This window comes from Mobula birostris, chromosome 5 (genome assembly GCF_030028105.1).
Source record: "Mobula birostris isolate sMobBir1 chromosome 5, sMobBir1.hap1, whole genome shotgun sequence".
Classification (NCBI taxonomy): domain Eukaryota; kingdom Metazoa; phylum Chordata; class Chondrichthyes; order Myliobatiformes; family Myliobatidae; genus Mobula; species Mobula birostris.
The window spans coordinates 97,255,985-97,278,468 of NC_092374.1; the positions used below are offsets into that span (position 1 = coordinate 97,255,985).

At 45.4% G+C, this 22,484-nt stretch overlaps 1 protein-coding gene and 1 long non-coding RNA gene across 2 annotated transcripts in view; one reads left to right on the top strand and one right to left on the bottom strand.

Moving 5' to 3' along the window:
- The window catches only part of LOC140197912 (uncharacterized), an 86,550-nt gene that overhangs the window by 57,117 nt on the left and 6,949 nt on the right, over positions 1-22,484 (bottom strand). The gene's annotated exons all lie outside the window — the stretch shown is intronic.
- The window catches only part of LOC140197911 (polyunsaturated fatty acid lipoxygenase ALOX8-like), a 62,926-nt gene continuing 46,422 nt past the window's right edge, over positions 5,981-22,484 (top strand). Inside the window, exon 1 of the mRNA XM_072258510.1 lies at positions 5,981-6,197. Coding sequence (XP_072114611.1) covers positions 6,159-6,197 — 39 coding nt within the window. The 5' untranslated portion in view covers positions 5,981-6,158. The remainder of the gene's footprint in view (positions 6,198-22,484) is intronic.

Sequence of the window (22,484 nt, forward strand, 5' to 3'; positions counted from 1 at the left end):
CGTGGTCATCCATTTTAATTCCACTCCCTATTCCCATTCCGATATGTTTATCCATGCCTCTTCCATGGTCGTGTCAGGAGGAGCAACACCTTATATTCCGTTTGGGTAGCCTCCAACTTGATGGCATGAACATCGATTTCTCGAACTTCCAGTAATGCCCCTCCCCTTCACCATTTCCCACCCCCTTTTCTCTCTCTCACCTTATCTCCTTGCCTGCCCATCACCTTCCTCTGGTGCTCCTCCCCAGGGCCTTCTGTCTCTTACACCAAATTACTTCCCAGCTCTTTGCTTAAATCCTCCCCCTCCGTTTCACCTGTCGACTGATATTTCTCTCTGCTCTCCCGCCACATTTTACATCTACTTCTCAGCTTTTTTTCTCTCTCTCTCCAGTCCTGCCGAAGGATCGACTCTATACTTTTCCACAGGTGCTGCCTGGCCTGCTGAGTTCCTCCAGCATTTTGTGTGTCTGTTGCTCGGTAACTTCCAGCATCTGCAAACGTTCTCCTCTTTGTGATTGGACACCTTGGATTGGACTGATTTTATTAATTCTGACTGGTGGAAATATGTACCATGGTTCCGATCCTCACCGAGTGTAATGTTAAATATTTCTGCTTCTTGCCCATCAAGATTCATGATTATTTATTTTCACTCTTTACTACAGCAGTGTAAATGAGAAAAAAAAGATTGCATTGCGAATTTGATGCAGCATAAAAAACAATAAATGAAAGAACACAATTTTAAAAATATAAAAACAATCCAATCACACACAATGTACAATTAACATAGAGTGACTGTATGTACAAAAGGTGACGCTCGCGGAAATGTACTGTGTGAAGTGATTCACAGCCCTCTCCAAATGAATGTTAACTTTGCAGCTGCTTTTCTTACCACCGACTCCTGGTCAGACCCCACATGGAGTACTGTGCTCAGTTCTGGTTGCCTCACTACAGGAAGGGCGTTGAAACCACAGAAAGGGTGCAGAGGAGATTAACAAGGATGTTGCCTGGATTGGGGAGCATGTCTTATGAGAATAAGTTGAGTGAACTCGGCCTTTTCTCCGTGCAGTGACGGAGAATGAGGCGACCCTATAGAGGTGTACAAGATAATGAGAGGCATTGATCGTGTGGATAGTCAGAGGCTTTTTCCCCGGGTTGAAATGGCTAACACGAGAGGGCATAGTCTTAAGGTGCTTGGAAGTAGGTACAGAGGAGATATCAGGGGTAAGTTTTTTACGCAGAGAGTGGTGAGTGTGTGGAATGGGCTGCCGCCGGCGGTGGTGGAGGCGCAGACGATAGGGCCTTTTAAGAGACTCCTAGATGGATACATGGAGCTTAGAAGAATAGAGGGCTCTGGGTAAGCCTAGGTAGTTCTAAGGTAAGGACATGTTCGGCACAGCTTTGTGGGCTGAAGGGCCTGTATTGTGCTGTAGGTTTTCTATGTTTCTATGACTCAACCTGTAAGTTAACCTTTATTGAATTGAATTGACTTTATTTCTCACATCCTGCACATACATGGGGAGTAAAAATCTTTACGATACGTCTCCATCTAAATGTGCAATGTGCAATCATAGTAATTTATAATAAACAGAACAGTCAATGTAATATAGAGCACACTCAGCGTGAGTTCATCAGTCTGATGGTCTGGTCGAAGAAGTGTCCCAGAGCCTGTCGGTCCTGGCTTTTATGCTGCGGTACCGCTTCCCGGATGGTAGCAGCTGGAATAGATTGTGGTTGGGATGGCTTCAATCCTCAATGATCCTACAGGCCCTTTATACACACCTGTCCTTGTAAATGTCCTGAATCATAGGAAGTTCACACCATGGCAAAGAGTGGTTGCAGACGGGTCATATTCTGCATGAAGGCCGGTGACCAGTGGTGTGCCTCAGGGATTTGTTCTGAGACCCTTACTGTTCGTGATTTTTATAAATGAGCTGGATGAGGAAGTGGAGGGATGGGTTCGTAAGTTTGTTGATGGCACGAAGGTTGGAGGTGTTGTGGATAGTGTGGAGGGTTGTCAGTGGTTACAGCGGGACATTGATAGGATTAAAAACTGGACAGATGGAATTCAACCAAGAGAAGTGTGAAATGGTTCATTTTGGTAGGTCAAATGTGATGGCAGAATATAGTATTAATGGTAAAACTCTTGGCAGTGTGGAGAATCAGAGGGATCTTGGGGTCCGAGTCCATAGGACACTAAACGCAGGTACGCAGGCTGACACTGTGGTTAAGAAGACATACGGTGTGTTGGCCTTCATCAGTCGTGGAATTGAATTTGGCAGCCGTGAGGTGATGTTGCAGCTATATAGGACCTGGTTAGACCAGACCCCACTTGGAGTACTGTGCTCAGTTCTGGTTGCCTCACTACAGGAAGGGTGTGGAAGCCATAGAAAGAGTGCAGAGGAGATTTACAAGGACGTTGCCTGGATTGGGGAGCATGCCTTCTGAAAACAGGTTGAGTGAACTCGGCATTTTCTCTTTGGAGCGGCGGAAGATGAGAGATGGAGGTGTATAAGATGATGAGAGGCATTGATCGTGTGGATGGTCAGGTGCTTTATCCCAGGGCTGAAATGGTTGCCACAAGAGGATACAAGCTTAAGGTGCTGGGGAGTAGGTACAGAGCAGATGTCAGGGGTAAGTTTTTTTTACGCAGAGAGTGCCTAATACGTGGAATGAACTGCCGGCAACGGTGGTGGAGGCGGATGCGATAGGGTCTTTGAAGAGACTTTTCTACAGGTACATGGAGCTTACTAAAATAGAGGGTTAAGGGTAATACTAGCAATTTCCAGGGTAGATAACGGTGCGGGTTGTCAGCAGACTGGTCATAAGATGGTGTCCCGCGGGATCAAAATGGGACACCACCTCCTGTCTGCATTTAACGAGGTATGTTTTCCCCGGAAGGGGAACTAGAGGGTTTTATTTGTGGCTGGTGGTACATATAGTAAAGCAGCAGTACGAGATAATTTTACAGAAAAAAAAAGCGATAGATAGCTTGAGAAACGAGCTGGAAGTACTGAGCCAGCGATGCTTTACCATGGGGGAGGCAGCTCGGTCAGAGCACACTAGGCTAAAGACCTAGAGGATAGGAGTACAGAGACAGCCTGTCAGCTAGTAAAGGTGCAGCAGTTAGAACCTGCGCATAGAAATAACTGGTGACTGGGTTCCGTTTAAGTCTGAGTCCTGATAATGCGGGGTGGTGACTCCGACATGTGGACGGGGGATGGGGACATTTGGTTAGATAGTGAAAATGGGGAAGAGAGGTTAGAAAAGAGCCCCAGAATTCCTCCTCTAATTGAGAACCCGCAAAGGTGGTATGCAGTCTAATAGCGAGTAATCGCGCTAGTCGCTTTTCGTGAGGTCGCAAGATCCTGTTGGACATTGTTAATGCAGAATGTTGCAAGTTCGATTCTCTGATTTATTTACGGACGGCGGGGTGCTGCGTGATCTCGGTCACAGGGAGGATTAGGCCTCAAGCCGCGATGTCGACTGTTTACAGCCGCCCAGGAGAGAGGCGTCCGAAGCGGTGCAGTGCGGCATACAAGCTGGAGTCAGAGCTGCCCGGCAGTATTCGTTTGGCAGAAGACAAGCCGTATTGTGTCCAACATTTCCGCAACATTCATGTACTCGGGATCTTCCGACTTTTATTTTGTATAACTGTACTTTACTAATATCGTATATTTGCTTGCGATCTTATATCTGTTTTGTGCTGTGTGCAGCTGTTGCCTCTGACCTTTGCACCTTGGCCCCGGAGTAACGGTGTTTCGTTTGGCTGCATTCATGGATATTCGTGTATGGTTGAATGACAAATAAACTTCAATTGAACTTGAACGATCTATCATGGCATGGAATGTGAACTGTTGCTTCTGAACATGAAACAAAGTTACTTGAACACAGAGCAATTACTGTCAGACACCGCTGAAAGTTTTAGCTATCAGCGGTTGAATGGGCGAAGAGGGTGTGATCAAATTTCTGGAATATTTTACTGTCATCTCTGCTCTTTCTTGTACTTAGCCAATTCGGAATGATAGGTAGTCTATTTCTACGCGCACTTAGGGACATGATTGGTTTGAAAGTGTGGAAGAGATCTGAAGTGAATGTAATTTTCCTCTCCTACTTATTTAGATCTGTAATTAGAGTAACGTTTGGAATTTCAGGAACCGATTTCTGTCCAGAGGCCCGGAGGATGGTGTATTAGGGAATATACTGTAGTTTTGTGAGTGTGACATATGCATCAGCCAAACGTTAAGACAGTGGGGCATGAGGAGGTTGGTAGACTGCTGTAGTACACTGTGTAGAAACTAGCGACTGATAATTTTGGGTATTATGGTGTTACATTTTATATGTAGCAGAGGGGCGCCCGCAGGGATTACACCAGTTTGGGGACTGGGTGTCAGGGTTTTGTGACTTTCGAAGGGTTGGATGTTGCAATAAGTGTATATCTCACCTGTTCATCAAAATCTCCTCACCTGACCTAGCTAGGGATTGGCCCGTTTAAGGAGCATTGCAGCTCCTCCCACGAGCTGCCGTTTAGATGATGGCGCCACTGGAGAATAAATCTAGTGCGCTGAAAGAACTTGCTCTCTGGTTGACCGATGGACCAGGTCACGGATGGTGATATGGAGACGTGGAAGTGTGCTGCCATAAGAGGGGACCTGGGCGCAGACTTCAGATAGCAGTTTGTAACTGAATGTAACTTGAATGGTTTACGGAATGCTTCGTGTTTGACGTGTCCTGTAAATAGATGGGTTTTTCGAATCTACCTGCATATTGAAATCCCCCAGCAGAATTGTAAAAGTGCCCCTATTAACGTAACTTTTCTATATCCCTTTCAAATTTATACCCCATATCCTGTTCTGAGGCCCGTATATATTGTCCATCAGGGTCTTTTGAACTCTACTCATAAGGATCCTACATTTTCGACGTTAATTTTCCTCTTTCTGATAATTTGATTTCATTTTTTTTTTACCAAGGGTGCCATCCCAGCCCCTCTGCCTACGTGTTTGTCCTTTCGATACAATTAGAATCCTTGGATTTTAAGCACTCAACTGTGATCTTCTTTCATCCACGACTCGGCGATGCTCACAGTATCACACGTTCCATTGTTACTGCGCTACAAGATTATATATAAATCGGCGCTGGCGATACATGGCAACGTTTTACAAACAGCTCGCAAAAGTTCTCGGTATATTTCTAAATTGCTTCACCTTGTAATTTCCCTTTAAGTCGCGTACTTTTGAACAGTCTAAACGAACTGGCGGTTTTAAGATATCCTGAAGGACTCAGCAGGCTTGTCTCTTGGGAATTCAGATACGCTCTGACCAGAAGATAAATTGGCAGGGAGGACTCCAGGCTAGACTAAAATGGCAGGGTGTAAAACATCCTCTACCGAGTACTTTGTTAGCATATATACAGTCACCAGAGAACAAGACAGCGGACGTGAGGGGAAGAATGCTAAACTGGTGGAAAATGAGAGATTGCTGTGTCTTTTGTTTCACTGCTGGCTTACCTAGTACAAGCCATCCCAGCCCCTCTGCCTACGTGGTCAGCATTGAGGGTTTCTCTGTCTACTGGATGAATGGAAGAGAGCAAAAGGTAGGGATCTGTTGATAAAGCTGGTAAAGGGTTAACACGGTCCGTTAAACAATAGCAGCTGTTTTTGGCGAGAAACCGCCGATGATCAACAGATGCACTAAGCCATGCTGAGCCATATTGCTTCTTGGAGTTAGACAGTATTTCAAGGTCCCTGTCTCTTTGTGCAGTCATTCATATAGATAAGGCCGGCTCCAGCTTGGTATGTGTGGGAGTATGTGAACAACTATGTCCTCTGTAAGAGGAACTGCCAGTTAGTTGGTGAACGGAGCAGGAACAGTCACAGACTGCTCCTGTTTGAGTGACTAACTGAAGTGCCCCGGAGGCTTTGAATAAAGGGTTTGTACTTATACGATCTCTGAGTGAGTTTATCCGGATTCGACTTCCACATTTGGCGCTGCGAGCAGCGTGCAAACATTGGGACTGTGATAAGGAGGTGGACTGAGTAAGCGACAGACCGAACATCCTGTCTACGGGGACCGATCGGACCCGCAAAGACGAATTGTCTTTGTCACTCGCTACGATACTGGCGTGAGTCTCTGCCCCTCGCTCAGACCTCAGCACAGAACCTTGATGGGACCCGGATCGAATCTGCCGAGAGACTCGTATAAGGTAGGACAATTATATTGAAATTGGACAGCTGACAGGTATCGGGTGAAAGTTAAAATCGGCTAAGAGTTAAAGTCGAGTAAAGAAAGACCAGGAGAATTGAACAATAGACACCATGTCTGGTAAAAAAAAAATGATAAAAACCTTTAGATTGGATAGGTAGCACCTGTCGGGTAAAATTTGAAGTCGTCCAAGAATTAAAGTTGGGTAAGCAAAACAGGAAAATTGAACAGAAGATACCGTGCGCAGGTATCGCGTAAAAATTAAAGTCAGGTAAGAATCAAGGTCTGGTAACGAAACCAGGATAATTGAGCAGTAGACACCGTGCCTGGTAAAAAGACAAAAACATGGGACAAAATCTATCGTGTGATAAAAATAGTACAGGAACTTCACTAGGCAAAAAGTATGAGTTGCTTCGTGATAAAGAAGGAGATTTACGTGCTTTAAGTGGTATTTTACGTAAGAAATTGGGGGACGAAATGTGGCCATGGGGAGGGACTTGGGATGTGACAAGCTATCATCAAGTCGTAAAAATGGTCTGGAGAAAGAATTGTGCTAACAATTGGAAAGCCTTGATCAAGGAATAAAACTGAGAGCCAAAAGCTACAAATGCAGAGATAAATAGGAAATGAGCTACAAGTTCCCGGGCGCATGTCTGGCTTACCGACCCTGTTTGATGAAAGTGATCGCGATAAAGACTGACTAGTAATAACTCCCGGGTCCCCAAATTTCCTCAGGGTTCTCTGACACCGTGGGAGGAAGGGTGAAACAGAGGGGAATGTTTTACGCCCTGCCATTTTAGTCTAGCCTGGAGTCCTCCCTGCTAACTTATCTTCTGGTCAGAGCGTATCTGAATTCCCAAGAGACAAGCCTGCTGAGTCCTTCAGGATATCTAACCATCACTCAAAGTGATACTGAAGAACTGATAAGCTCAGTCCCCGAGAATAGTCCCACCGCCCGAACCCCAGAGACAGTTACCTACCCGAATGATGCCAAATCCCAGCGTGTTGGAGCAAGATCAGACGGTGGTTATCCTTGTCAATGCCCCATGGAAGCCATAAGAGGTGATCATGATCATGAATCAGGCCCCTGACAGAAAGGAGAAACCAACGCTTTTCGCACAATATGTGCGGAGCACAATTCAGATGCACGATTATATCCCCAGGATCTTTTCTGACTTTGTTGTCTGCAGACAAGGAACGGAAATGGAATGCAGAACTGGGATACCAGACTTACCAAGAGCTGAGAGAGGAGTCGCCAAACGAGGAAAAGCAGACCAATCAGATAATCCAAGGCTTGGAAAAGCACTTCAACAGTCTGTTAACACCACGAAAGTACGAGAATGTAAGACGAAACCCGGGGAATCAGGGTCGGATTACTGGGAGCGTTGTATAATGCTACGGGACTTATACGGGGGACCAGATCTTCAATAACGGGAATACTTCCCCTCAATTTAATGCGCTGCTGCTCTAATGTCTCCCTTTTAAATTAGCCACGATGATTAAGACCAACAATATGGACTGGCCAGACAATGACCGTAATCGGATGCGGCGGCCATAGTTTACTACTGGGATCCCAGCGCAGAGTCCTGACGCGCCTCAAAGGGAGTTGCAGTCAAGAATGAATATGTCCAACGGGGTGAGGACATCGACGGGGTCAGATAATAGCCGGCATCGTAACCATACACCGGAACCAGGAAGCCGGGATTGGGATCAATTCCCAGATTATCCTTATCCCCTACCCTCCATATGATGACCCGTATGCTCCAGGATACAGCCAGGTGATAGCAATAAGGGGAAGACCCCATCGACCTTATCCCCCGGGCGAAGAAATGGGCCACCCAGAGATCGTCCATGCCCGGTGGAATTCAGCCTAGAGTGTGTTTTACCTGTGGCCGACTAGGACACTGGAAGGCAAGGTGCCCTGGGGACAGTAGATACGCCCAGTTCAAACCGGGCAGTCACCCCACTCTCCATGAGCAATCCTTTTGCTGATCGACCCTAGAAAACGCTGCCCGTTGGAAGTATCGACCCGCTAAGGGAGCCCAACATAATCCTTCAGGTAGCCGGAATTCAACTTCCATTATGATTGATACGGGGGCAACCACTTCCACCATCGATAGTGTCGGAACATGGATTCCGGCTTTCCGGGGCCACCATTACCCTCTTGAGGTTCGTGGGGTCTGAACGAACATACTAACTGACGCAACCCCTATGAGTGGAGTTTCAGGGAAGGCAGTGTATACACTGGTAACTGCGGCTTCTAATAGCACCCTACATCAGCTTGTAAATGTGCTCTCTTCCCACCCGGTGCTGGAGCTTTTGACATACCGATAGACACAGCACCTCACTCAGGCACGACAAGATCACTGTGAGACAGCCTTACTGAGCAACCCGTTGCTGATATTTTCTTACTGCTCCACTTTAAACCCGGTCACTTTCTTAACGTCGCCACCGCAGGTTATAAGCAATTCTGAACACGATTGCGTTCTGTAAAATCAACTCCTCACTACAGCTCGCGAAGTCCTCACGGACCAGCCCCTACAGGACCCCGACATAATCTTGTATGTCGATGGTAGTTCTTCCGTTGGCCCTCAAGGCCAGAGATGTTCCGGCTAAGCTGTGGTCACAGATGACATGGTGTTCGAGCAGGCAGCCTTTGTACTAGCCGTGTCAGCACAAAAAGCTGAATGAACTATTTGCCCACACTCATGCCTGCATCCTCGCCGCCAACAAACGTGCAAACATCTACTCTGATTCTCGATACGCCTTCAGGGTAGCTCATGCCTACGGAGCGCTTTGGGAATGCCGGGTTTTCCTCACCTCCTCAGGACATCGTATTAGCAATGCCACATTTGCACAGAATCTCCTCACTGCCTAGCAGCTTCCAAAAATATTGTCTATTATCAAATGCTCCGCTCATACCGGCCAGACTGATAAAATCTCCGCCGTTAACGCAATGGCCGATGAGGCTGCCAAAGCCGTAGCCCAGACACTCGAAGTTATTGTCCTATCGGGGCCCCGCCAAAACCCCCTGCGCCTCTCAGACATCACGGGTGTGCCAGACATGCACACCGTACGTAGGTTCCAGGGCAACGCCCCTGAGGAGGAACGCAACTATGGTCACAGATGGGCTGTTAGGAGGGTCCTGTGACGGGCCTCTGGTAGACCCCTGCGGGACAGGTCTGCGTCCTCACCCAATTTCTACCCTCCTTGATTATATACATACTTGTACTCAGCTCGGAAAGGAGGGAATGGTAAACAGTTTGCTACAATCATAGCGGCATCCGAAATTGCAGCAAGCGGCAGCAAAGAGGGCAAAAGCATGTTTAATATGCCGTAAGAACAATGAGGGAAATGGGACAGCCTGTCTGTTGGGCGCCACTCCCCACCTGGAGGCCCCTTTTCATGTCTGCAAATTGATTTTATTGAACTACCTAGAGCACATTGTTACAAATATTGCTTAGCCATCATGGATGTGTTTAGTAAGTGGATCGAAGCAATCCCTGTCACAAATAATACAGTCTGACAGCAGCTAAAATACTGTTGGGAGAAATGATCCCCCGGTACGGGTTACCAGAAATATTGAGTTCAGATAACGGTCCCCACCTTGTAGGAAAGTCAAATGAGGAAATATGCAATGCCTTATCCATTCAACAACAATTCCAATTGTTCTCACCTTCCCCAAGCTGGGCATAGTGGAGAAGGCAAATGGTATGTTAAACACCAAATTGGCAAAATTTACGGAGGAAACGGGGCTTAATTGGTTAAAGGTATTGCATTCAGCAGTATTCCATATGAGGTCCACCCCCCGGGAAAAAACTGGATTGTCACCAGCTGAAATCATCTTCGGAAAACCCCTGAGGACTCCATGGGGTTCCGCGCGGCCTCCCACTCTTGAAATAAACATCCTCTATTGTCTGATTTTGCCCATAATACTTTCCTGTCCCTTTGCCACAACTATGAGAAACGCTAAGAAGCAGGGGAATGTTGGATATGTGCGCAAGTACTCCCGCATGGAAAGACTATAGTTGTCAGTGATCCCCCTCAATTCCAGCGAGGAACACTCTGCTTGGGGATTCTCTAGTAACACCGGAGTAGCGAAGAGCAGAATTGAAAGGGGACCCGGAACGACTGCAAATGTCAGTGTTTTGAAGGGTGGTACCTCACTAAGATTCTCCGAGCCTTACATTCACAGGTACGTCAGGCATACAAGGAGGAAAATGATACGAGAAGAGAAGGCGACTAGCCCAACATCGAACCCGGGACTAGGTGCTAATTAAGAACTGGAGCCGCGGCAAAGTAGAACATCGGTAGAAGGGACCATTCCAAATACTGCTCACCACGCCCACGACAGTCAAGTTGGAAGGGCACTTGCGGTGGATATATCGTACTAACTGTAAAAAAATTACAGACTAAAGAGCCTATTACGGACTTCCAATGTACTGGGCCGTTGTCGTTTGCCTTCCTTTTGCGGGCTCCCAGTGGTCACCGAAGACATGGCAGCTCCCCACAGGTTAGAACCATCTTTTCCCCAAGGCCCACACAAGGAGTACTTCCCCAAGTGCCAATGCCAAAACATCCTCTATTGTCTGATTTTGCCCATAATACTTTCCTGTCCCTTTGCCACAACTATGAGAAACGCTAAGAAGCAGGGGAATGTTGGATATGTGCGCAAGTACCCCCGCATGGAAAGACTACAGTTGTCAGTGATCCCCCTCAATTCCAGGGAGGAACACTCTGCTTGGGGATTCTCTAATAACACCGGAGTAGCGAAGACCAGAATTGAAAGGGGACCCGGAGCGACTGCAAATGTCAGTGTTTCGAAGGGTGGTACCTCAGGTCCCCGTTGTATATGACCTCCTCCCCTGGAGCCTCTCGAGCACACCTACGCGTGCCCCGCGCCCGGGTGGCAAATACAACTTGTCACTGCAGAGCCAGGGGAAACTGATCCTGGGGAACAGCACTTGCAGCATCTATAACTACAATGTTAATAGCGGGCTTCCCCCTCGGCCCTTGAATGGCACCTAATGAGTTTGTGGGGATAAAGCCTATTTGTGGCTACCCGGGGAAGTGGCCAACAGGTGGGACCCACAGCCGGCCCAGAAGAAATGGAGCGGGTGCTGTTATCTACGTTACCTAGTCCCAACCTGAAGGCAGTGCCCGAGCTGCGGGATCACCCCCACTGGCAGGGGCAGAAACGGGGAATCACGGAATCAGAGAGGTTCTAAATGATTGCCTTCCCATCTCATGGTACGGCTAGGAACTCCCGAGAAATCATTAAGCTGGCAGTTGCCCTGGAGGAATTGGCTAATGAAAATGCCAGAGCTCTATTAGGCACCCAGGCTCAGGTGGCTGAGGCGACCACGGAAATACTAGCCATCCGACAAACAGTCCTACAGAATCGTATGGCTTTAAATCTTAACCTAGCTGAGAAAGGAGGAACCTGTTCTATCTTCGGCACAGAATGCTGCACCTATATCCCTGATGAGTCTACTAACATTACGTCCCCCTCCGATCACATTGCCAATGAGATCGACAATATCAAGAAAGTAGGGCAGGATTTACACTGGTTTACTTAGGAGCCTAAATAGTGGTCGTTCGAAGGCCTGTTCGGTAACATGTGGGGCATGATATTGCAGTATGGCCTAATAGTTGTATTTATCATTGTTGTAATTACTGTTGTACCCACTGATAACTCAATGCTGCACTCGGTCGCTTTCTCTGTAAAAATTACTGCTTTGTTGAACATGTATTGATCAAAAGGAGGGAATGATTAAGTATGTAACGGGTTAACACAGTCAGTTAAACAATAGCAGCCTATTTTCGATAAGAAACCGCTGATGATCAACAGATGTGCTAAGCCATGTTGAGTCATATTTCTTCTTGGAGTTAGACAGTGTTTCAAGGTCTCTGTCTCTTTGAGCAGTGCACATAGATAAGGCCGGCTCCAGCTTGGTATGAAAGGTAGGTGATGAAACATATCAACTCCTGTCTGAGGAGCGATCTACATCCATTGTCATTTGCCTACTGTCATAACAGGTCAACAGCAGATGCAATTTCGTTGGCTCTCCAGTCAAGCCTGGTACATCTGCATATTGAAGGTGCATGCATCAGGATGCTCTTCATTGATTATAGCTCTGCATTCAATGCTATCATAACTCAAAGCAAATGGATAAGCTCCAAGAGCTAGGCGTTAATACCTCCTTGTGCAACTGATCCTGGATTTCCTCACTCTAGTCAGTTCAGAATGACAACAACATCTCCTGCACAATCACCATCTGCACAGTTGCATCAAAAGGCTGTGTGCATAACTCTCTGCTCTACTCACTTTATAACTATGAATGTGAAGCTAAGTATAATTGCAGTGCCACATTGAAGTTGCTGAAGACACCACTGTTGTTGACCAAATTAAAGGTGGTGATGAATCAGCAGGTCGGAAGGAGATTGAAATGCCTCTGAGGAGGCTGAAGGGAGCTTGATTTTGCACATCTATACTCACATCATTCTACAGATGCTCAGTAGAGAGAAGCTGCATCACTGCTTGGGATGGAAGCTGCACTGAGGTGGAAAGGAAGAGTCTAAGCCCAAGTCAAAACTGCCCAACGCATCACAGGAACCTGAGTACCCGACATCAAGGATGTACAAACTGAAATGTGCCAGAAAACAGCCTGTAACATCATGAAGGATTCCAGGCATCCTGCTCATGGTCTATTTTCCACTCTCCCAACAGATAGGGGGCTACTTATCTTCCACGCCAGGGCCATCAGACTCAAAAATTACTTTCCCCAAGCAATAAGACTGATCAAAACCTCTAACCACCAACTCAACTGCAACTTTATGTTTCAGAAAGGATAGAGCAGGAGGCAAAAGAGGTGGGGGCGTGGCAGTGTTGATCAGAGATAGTGTCACGGTTGCAGAAAAGGAGGAAGTCATGGAGGGCTGTCTACGGAGTCTCTGTGGGTGGAAGTTAGGAATAGGAATGGGTTAATATCTCTGCTGGGTGTTTTTTATAGACCACCCAATAGTAACAGGGACATCGAGGAGCAGATAGGGAGACAGATTCTGGCAAGGAGTACTAATAACAGGGTTGTTGTGGTGGGAGATTTTAATTTCCCAAGTATTGATTGGTATTTCCCTAGAGTGAGGGGTTTAGATGGGGTGGAGTTTGTTAGGTGTGTTCACGAGGGTTTCTTGACACAATATGTAGATAAGCCTACAAGAGGAGAGTCTGTAATTGATCTGGTATTGGGAAATGAACCTGGTCAGGTGTCAGGTCTCTGAGTGGGAGAGCATTTTGGAGATAGTGATCACAATTCTATCTCCTTTACCATAGCATTGGAGAGGGATAGGAACAGACAAATTAGGGAAACGTTTAATTGGAGTAAGGGGAACTATGAGGCTATTAGGCAGGAACCTGGAAGCATAAATTGGAAACAGATTTTCTCAGGGAATCGTACTGAAGAAATGTGGCAAATGTTCAGGGGATATTTGCGTGGGGTTCTGAGTAGGTAAGTTCCAATGAGACATGGAAAGGATGGTAAGGTACAAGATCCGTGGTGCACAAAGGCTGTTGTAAATCTAGTCAAGAAGAAAAGAAGAGCTTACGAAAGGTTCAAAAAACTAGGTAATGATATGACCCTAGAAGATTATAAGGCTAGCAGGGAGGAGCTTAAGAATGAAATTAGGAGAACCAGAAGGGGCCATGAGAAGGCCTTGGCGGACAGGATTAAGGAAAACCCCAAGGCATTCTACAAATATTTGCAGAGCAAGAGGATAAGACGTGAGAGAATAGGACCAATCAAGTGTGACAATGGAAAAGTGTGTATGCAACCGGAGGAATTAGCGGAGGTACTTAATGAATACTTTGTTTCAGTATTCACTACGGAAAAGGATCTTGGCGATTGTAGGGATGAGTTGCAGTGGACTGAAAAGCTTGACAATGTAGATATTAAGAAGGAGGATGTGCTGAAGCTTTTGGAAAGCATCAAGTTGGATAAGTCACCGGGACCGGACGGGATGTACCCCAGGCTACTGTGGGAAGCGAGGGAGGAGATTGCTGAGCCTCTGGCAATGATCTTTGCATCATCATTGAGGACCAGAGGATTGGAGGCTTGCGAATTCAAGAAAGGGAGTAGGGATAGCCCAGGAAAATATACACCAGTGAGTCTTACTTCAGTGGCTGGTAAGTTGATGGAGAAGATCCTGAGAGGCAGGATTTATGAATATTTGGAGAGGCATAATATGATTAGGAATGGTCAGCATGGCGTTGTCAAAGGCAGGTGGTGCCTCATGAGCCTGACTGAATTTTTTGAGGATGTGACGAAGCACATTGATGAAGGTAGAGCCGTAGATGTAGTGTATATGGATTTTAGCAAGGCATTTGATAAAGTACCCCATGCAAGGCTTATTGAGAAAGTAAGGAGGCATGGGATCCAAGGGAACATTGCTTTGTGGATCCAGAACTGGTTTGCCGACAGAAGGCAGAGTGTGGTTGTTGATGCGTCATATTCTGCATGGAGGCCTGCGACCAGTGGTGTGCCTCAGGGATCTGTTCTGGGAACCCTACTCTTTGTGATTTTTATAAATGACCTGGATGAGGAAGTGGAGGGATGGGTTAGTAAATTTTCTGATGACACAAATGTTGCGAGCATTGTGGATAGTGTGGAGGGCTGTCAGAGGTTACAACAGTAGATTGAGAGGATGTAAAACTGGGCTGAGAAGTGGCAGTTGGAGTTCAACCCAGATAAGTGTGAGGTGGTTCATTTTGGTAGCTCAAATATGATGACAGAATATAATATTAATGGTAAGACTCTTGGCAGTGTGGAGGATCAGAGGGATCTTGGGTTCAAGTCCAGAGGACACTCAAAGCTGCTACGCAGGTTGACTGTGGTTAAGAAGGCATACGGTACATTGGCCTTCATCAGCCGTGGGATTGAGTTTAAGAGCCGAGACGTAATGCTGCAGCTATATACGTAGGACCCTGGTCAGACCTCACTTGGAATACTGTGCTCAGTTCTGGTCACCTAACTATTGGAAGGACGTGGGAAACAGAAAGGGTGCAGAGGAGATTTACAAGGATTTTGCCTCGATTGGGGAGAATGCCTTATGAGAATAGATTGAGTGAACTCTGCCTTTACTCCTTGGAGCGACGGAGGATGAGAGGTGACCTGATAGAGGTGTACAAGATAATGAGAGGCATTGATCGAGTGGATAGTCAGAGGCTTTTCCTCAAGGCTGAAATGGCTAACAAGAGAGCGCATAGTTTTAAGGTGCTTGGAAGTAGGTACAGAGGCAATGTCAGGGGTAAGTTTTTTTTATGCAAAGTGGTGAGTGTGTGGAGTAGACTGCCGGCGACGGTGGTGGAGGCAGATACGATAGGGTATTTTAAGAGACTCCTGGATGGCTACATGGAGCTTTGAAAAATGGGGGGTTATGGGTAAAGCCTAGGTAGTTCTAAGGTAGGGACATGTTCGGCACAGTTTTCTTGGCCGAAGGGCCTGTATTGTGCTGTATGTTTTTCTATGTTTCTATGTGTCTAACTATTATTTCCTGTCAGTCAACTTATGTACAGCCTAACGTTACTTTATGAACATACCACCGATCTATGTATATAAGCTATCTGTAGACTTATATTCCTAGTCTGTTTATTATTATTATTATTATTATTATTGCGTCCTCTGTCTGTTGTGTTTTTATGGTGCTGCAACAGATCTGGAATAACAATTATTTCGTTCTCCTTACACTAGTATACAGGAAATTATATAAAGCAATCTTGTAACTTGCATCTTGATGTTCTGGCTGAATGGTGCCAATAGATCAACCTCTCACAAAGTCAGCAAAACCAAAAAGACGATTATTGACACACACAAATACTGGAGGAACTCAGCGGGCCAGGAAGCATCTATAAAAAAGAGTAAACAGTCAACGTTTCCGATAGCATTTTGTGTGTGTTGCTTAGATTTCCAGCATCTGCAGATTTTCTCGTCTTCCAGCTGATTATTGGCTACAGAAGGAGGATTCCAGAGGTCCATGAGTCAGTCCTAATCAGGGCATCAGGGGTGGAGAGGGTCGGCAACTTTAAATTCCTTGGTGTTATCATTGCAGAGTATGGGTTGTAGGTCCTGCACATAAGTGCTGTTACAAAGAAGACACGGAAGTGTCTCTATTTGAACCCCCTTTCTTCCCAGGTGTATCTGGAAATGGCTCGTTATCCCTTGGTGGCAGTGTCCCAACGCTGCGCCAAAAGACCCGCTGTTCTCCATCCGCATATGTCTCGGGAACACACACTCTGGTCCTGCCAAATCCGTGAGACTGGGACATCTCTCCCACCCAAGCCCCGGTTTGTGTGAATGCTGTGTTATTTGCTGCCCTGTTACAACTCGTTGCCAGGAAATAAGAGACCGCACACTGCATATAATTAAATGAAGCATATTAATGGATATTAACTTAAGGGTTAGTAAAGAAAAGAAAAGAAAGAAGGTTCTACTATAACTGAACAGTCAAGTGTGCTCAGGTTGGAGCTCAGCTCTTCCAAATGTGAAATTGACTGATCCTCAGTAGACTCTTGCACCTTGAACCATCGAATCACGGTCCCACCCGATCCAATCCTACGGCCGGTTTTCTCCAGCATCTTCTCTCTTCATCTCCCTCCGATCAATGACCCTGGCTCACTCCGGTGTAAGGCACAAAAACATACCGCTCATGCAGCCTTCTCTCCTGATTGGATGGCTCACTTTCCGCAGCCCCGTTAGCTCTAACAATAACCCAAACACTGCTTCTACAGAAAGACCATTACATGAAATACCCTACAACGTTATCAGTGAAACCTTTACCAGGGCGTTACATACTTCTTTGGGACCAATAAACATTACTGGAGACAGCCTAGTCTGTTTCGGGTAAAGCCTGTCCTCAAGATTGAGCACATCTACAAGGAGCACTGTCACAGGAAAGCAGCATCCATCATCAGGGACACATCCAGGCATGCTCCCTTCTTTCTGCCACCAGGAAAGAGGTACACAAGCCTCAGGACCCACACCACCGACTATTAGGCTCTTGAACCAGAGGAGATAACTTCACTCACCTCAACACTGAACTGTTCCCAAAAACTATGGACTCAATTTCACAGACTCATAATCTCATGTTCTCTATATTTATTGGTAACTATTATGATGCTTTCACTTTTTGTATTGGTGCAGTTTGTTGCATTTGCACAATGTTTTTTTGTCTTGTTGTGTGCAAGTTTTAATTGGTTTCACTTTATTTCTTTGTACTTAATGTGACTGCCCGCAAAATAATGAATCTCCGTTTGGTGACGTTTATGAACTTTGATAATAAGTACAGTTTGAACAGCCTTGAACCACGTTATTCTGCATACTGTGTGCATTCAAATATAACAGCTGCAGACCTGTATTCATCACCCTTTTCAATTTTGCCCTCATGTTTCCAGAAGTTAAATCCTTATCTCTATTAACTTCTTGTCTTTCCCTATTATTCTGAAGACTTGTTGTAACTACTCCTGCACTCTCCTTCCCGTTTACTTTCTCCCTACTTTGTAAAGAACTGCGGCTCGATTCTCCTCTTGCAGATGTAGTTATCAGGGAGAGTGGAGATTTCCCAGAATTAACTGGACACTAAACTCTGTGTTTTTTGTTAGGGGGAATCACCTGGTTACTGGACCCTTCTCATCAATTGGAGAACATGAAAGTTTAAAGTTCAAAGTAAATGTATGATCAAAGTGCATATATATAACCATATACTACCTTGAGATTCATTTTCTTGCAAGGATTCACAGGGGAACATAAAAATACAAACGAATCAATGAAAAACTACACGCAAAGACTGAGAAGCAATCAATGTGCAACCAAGGTAGATAAATTGCAAATCCAAAAAAAAGAAAGAAAATAATTAGAATAAATAAATAAATTGAGATATGAATTGCAGAGTCCTTGAAAATGAGTCCATAGGTTGTGTCCAATGCTCAATTCAGTGCTGATGCGAGCGACATTACTGATGCTAGTTCTGGAGCCTGATGCTTGTCGAATATAACTGTTCCTGAAACCGGGTGTGTGGGACCTAAGGCTCTTTAGCTGCTAGCCAAGTGGGGATGAGCAGAATGCCCTGGCAACCATATTCCTTGTGTGTGCTTTCAGAGGGAGGTAGAGTTCTTAAAACAGGGGTAGACATTCCTTGTATTCAGAGTGAGCCCCTGTTAAACTGAGTCCTGACCCAAACCCTCACTCGCGATCTTTGAGGGGCTATGTCCGGTAGGAAAGCCTGTTAGCTGGAGGCTGAATCGGCCAGAAATCTCTAGAGGGTTTGCCCCTGTCCTTGCCTCAACTTGAACCAGTGTTTTTTTGTTATTTTAAAACAGACTTTATTCATGAAGATAAATTATTTACGAGAATTATTTTTGTTCTTACATTCACAGTCAATGCTTTGTTATGTAACCCTAGGGTTCATATTTTCTGTGGACTGTCACTTTAAAACGTCTGTAAAACTGAGACTGACTTTTGGACACTGTTTGAGCTGCTCCAGAGACACAGAGAGCGGTGGAGTTTTTTGATGGACAATCGATGTTATTGTTTCTCTGCAGAGTGTTTACTTTTTACAAGGACAGTTACGGACACAGAGAAACACATGCTCAGAGTCAAGATGGATTCGATCAGTGAAACACACCAGTGAGTAAGGTCCTGGTCTAAACTTTCAGTAGCCCTAAATGGGTGAGTTGAGATCGATCCTGAGTATTGATAAATGAGTCTCACAAGTTATTCTGTAACTAGAACAAGTTTGCAGGAAGAGAAGAGGGGAGAGGAAGGTTTGAGACAAAAGAAGCCTAGTGACAAAGAGGTCACTGTTTGGACTCTCTCCTAAGTAGCCTGTAAGGGTGCTTGAGTTCCATTCGAATAGGAAGGTGTGACTGTCACGTAGTTAATCCACAGGAGTGGGTTCTCTGGTGAGGGGAGTACCTTTGTGAATACCACTTGTGTGTTACCCTTGTTTGGGTGTGGTAGTTCACTGAAGAAAGGCACCCTTGTGGCAAATCACTTTTGGAGTTATTTCGTATGTCGTGGAACCGGATAAGTGGCTATCACGTTGTGTGTTTGGGGGTAACCTTGTGTGGAAACTACCTGTGTGTGATAATCCTTGCCTGGGTTGGTAGCTTTACCACTTGAAGAGGGTATCTTAGTGATAGAACACTGTTGGTGCTAATCCATACGTGGATTCTGTTTGAGTATCCTATGGCCACCACTTTGGAATGACCCGTAGCTGAATTCGGGTGCAGTACCACTGATGTTGAAAGGATATTCGTTGAAGATCACTGTCAGTGATATTCCGTGTGTGGAGTGGAACAAATTCGGAGATAAAACCTACCACTATTGTTATTCTGTATCGCTGTCGTGGAATCTGTGGAATATCGAAGTAATTGCTTTCTCACAACATTCGCCTTTTGGATTACTCATTAATTAACCTGAGCATTGAATTGAACTATCTTACGTTCCATTGTAAGACTGTATCCCTTACCACCTAAGCCTGAAGAACTTTGGGTTCTATATTTCCACACCTATATATGCATAAGCTTTGTTAACCTGTTCGATTTATTTGGTTATATATTACTGTTTTGCGTAATTACTAATAAAATAGCTTTTGTTAACAGCAATACCAGACACTAGGTGTGTTCCATTTCAATAGACAATAGACAATACACAATAGGTGCAGGAGTAGGCCATTCAGCCCTTCGAGCCAGCACCACCATTCACCGTGATTATGGCTGAACATCCACAATCAGTACCTTTTTCCTGCCTTCTTCCCATATCCCTTCACTCCGCTATCTTTAAGACCACAAGACCACAAGACAAAGGAGCAGAAGTCGGCCATTCGGCCCATCGAGTCTGCTCCGCCATTTTATCATGAGCTGATCCATTCTCCCATTTAGTCCCACTCCCCCGCCTTCTCACCATAACCTTTGATGCCCTGGCTACTCAGATACCTATCAATCTCTGCCTTAAATACACCTAATGACTTGGCCTCCACTGCTGCCCGTGGCAACAAATTCCATAGATTCACCACCCCCTGACTAAAAAAAATTCTTCGCATTTCTGTTCTGAATGATCCTTAATTCATGCCCTCTCGTATTAGACTCCCCCATCATGGGAAACAACTTTGCCACATCCACTCTGTTCATGCCTTTCAACATTCGAAATGTTTCTATGAGGTCTCCCCTCATTCTTCTAAACTCCAAGGAATACAGTCCAAGAGCAGACAAACGTTCCTCATATGTTAACCCTCTCATTCTCAGAATCATTTTAGTAAATCTTCTCTGTACCCTCTCCAACGTCAGCACATCCTTTCTTAAATAAGGAGACCAAAACTGCCCACAGTACTCCAAGTGAGGTCTCACCAGTGCCTTATAGAGCCTCAACATCACATCCCTGCTCCTATACTCTATTCCTCTAGAAATGAATGCCAACATTGCATTCGCCTTCTTCACTACTGACTCAACCTGGAGGTTAACTTTAAGGGTATCCTGTACGAGGACTCCCAAGTCCCGTTGCATCTCAGAACTTTGAATTCTTTCCCCATTTAAATAATAGTCTGCCCGTTTATTTTTTCTGCCAAAGTGCATAACCATACACTTTCCAACATTGTACTTCATTTGCCACTTCTGTGCCCATTCTTCCAATCTATCCAAGTCTCTCTGCAGACTCTCCGTTTCCTCAGCACTACCGGCCCCTCCACCTATCTTCGTATCGTCAGCAAACTTAGCTACAAAGCCATCTATTCCATAATCCAAATCGTTGATGTACAATGTAAAAAGAAGCGGCCCCAACACGGACCCCTGTGGAACACCACTGGTAACCGGCAGCCAACCAGAACAGGATCCCTTTATTCCCACTCTCTGTTTCCTGCCAATCAGCCAGCGCTCTATCCACGTATGTAACTTTCCCGTAATTCCATGAGCTCTTATCTTTCTAAGTAGCCTCATGTGTGGCACCTTGTCAAAGGCCTTCTGAAAATCCAAATATACTACATCCACTCCATCTCCCTTGTCTAGCCTACTGGTAATTTCCTCAAAAAATTGTAATAGGTTTGTCAGGCAGAATTTTCCTTTAAGGAATCCATGCTGAGTTCTGCCTATCTTGTCATATGCCTCCAGGTACTCTGTAACCTCATCCTTGACAATCGACTCCAACAACTTCCCAACCACCGATGTCAAGCTAACAGGTCTATAATTTCCTTTTTGCTTCCTTGCCCCCTTCTTAAATAGCGGACTGACATTTGCAATCTTCCAGTCCTCTGGAACCATGCCAGAATCTATCGACTTTTGAAAGATCATCGCTAATGCCTCTGCAATCTCCACAGCTACTTCCTTCAGAACACGAGGGTGCATTCCATCTGGTCCAGGAGATTTATCGACCTTTAGACTATTCCGCTTCCTGAGTACTTTCTCTGTGGTAATTGTGACTGTGCACACTTCTCTTCCCTGCCACCCTTGAGTGGCCGGTATACTGCTGATGTCTTCCTTAGTGAAGACTGATGCAAAATACTCGTTCAGTTCCTCTGCCATCTCCTTATCTCCCATTACAATTTCTCCAGCACCATTTTCTATCAGTCCTATATCTACTCTCACCTGTCTTTTACTCTTTATATACTTGAAAAAGCTTTTAGTATCCTCTTTGATATTATTTGCTAGCTTCCTTTCATAGTTAATCTTTTCCCTCTTAATGACCTTCTTGGTTTCCTTCTGTAAGGTTTTAAAAACTTCCCAATATTCTGTCTTCCCACTAATTTTTGCTTCCTTGTATGCCCTCTCCTTTGCTTTAACTTTGGCTTTGACTTCTCTTGTCAACCACGGTTGCATCCTTTTTCCACTCGAAAATTTATTCTTTTTTGGAATATACCTGTCTTGCACCTTCCTCATTTCTCGCATAAACTCCAGCCGCTGCTGCTCTGCTGTCTTTCCCGCCAGTGTCCCTTTCCAGTCAACTTTGGCCAGCTCCTCTCTCACACCACTGTAATTTCCCTTACTCCATTGAAATACCGACACATCAGATTTCGGCTTCTCTTTTTTCAAATTTCACAGTGAACTCAGTCATGTTATGATCACTGTCTCCTAAGGGTTCCTTCACCTCGATCTCTCTAATCACCTCCAGTTCATTACACAATACCCAATCCAGTACAGCCGATCCCCTAGTGGGCTCAACAACAAGCTGTTCTAAAAAGCCATCTCACAGACATTCTACAAATTCTGTCTCTTGAGATCCAGTGCCGACCTGATTTTCCCAATCCA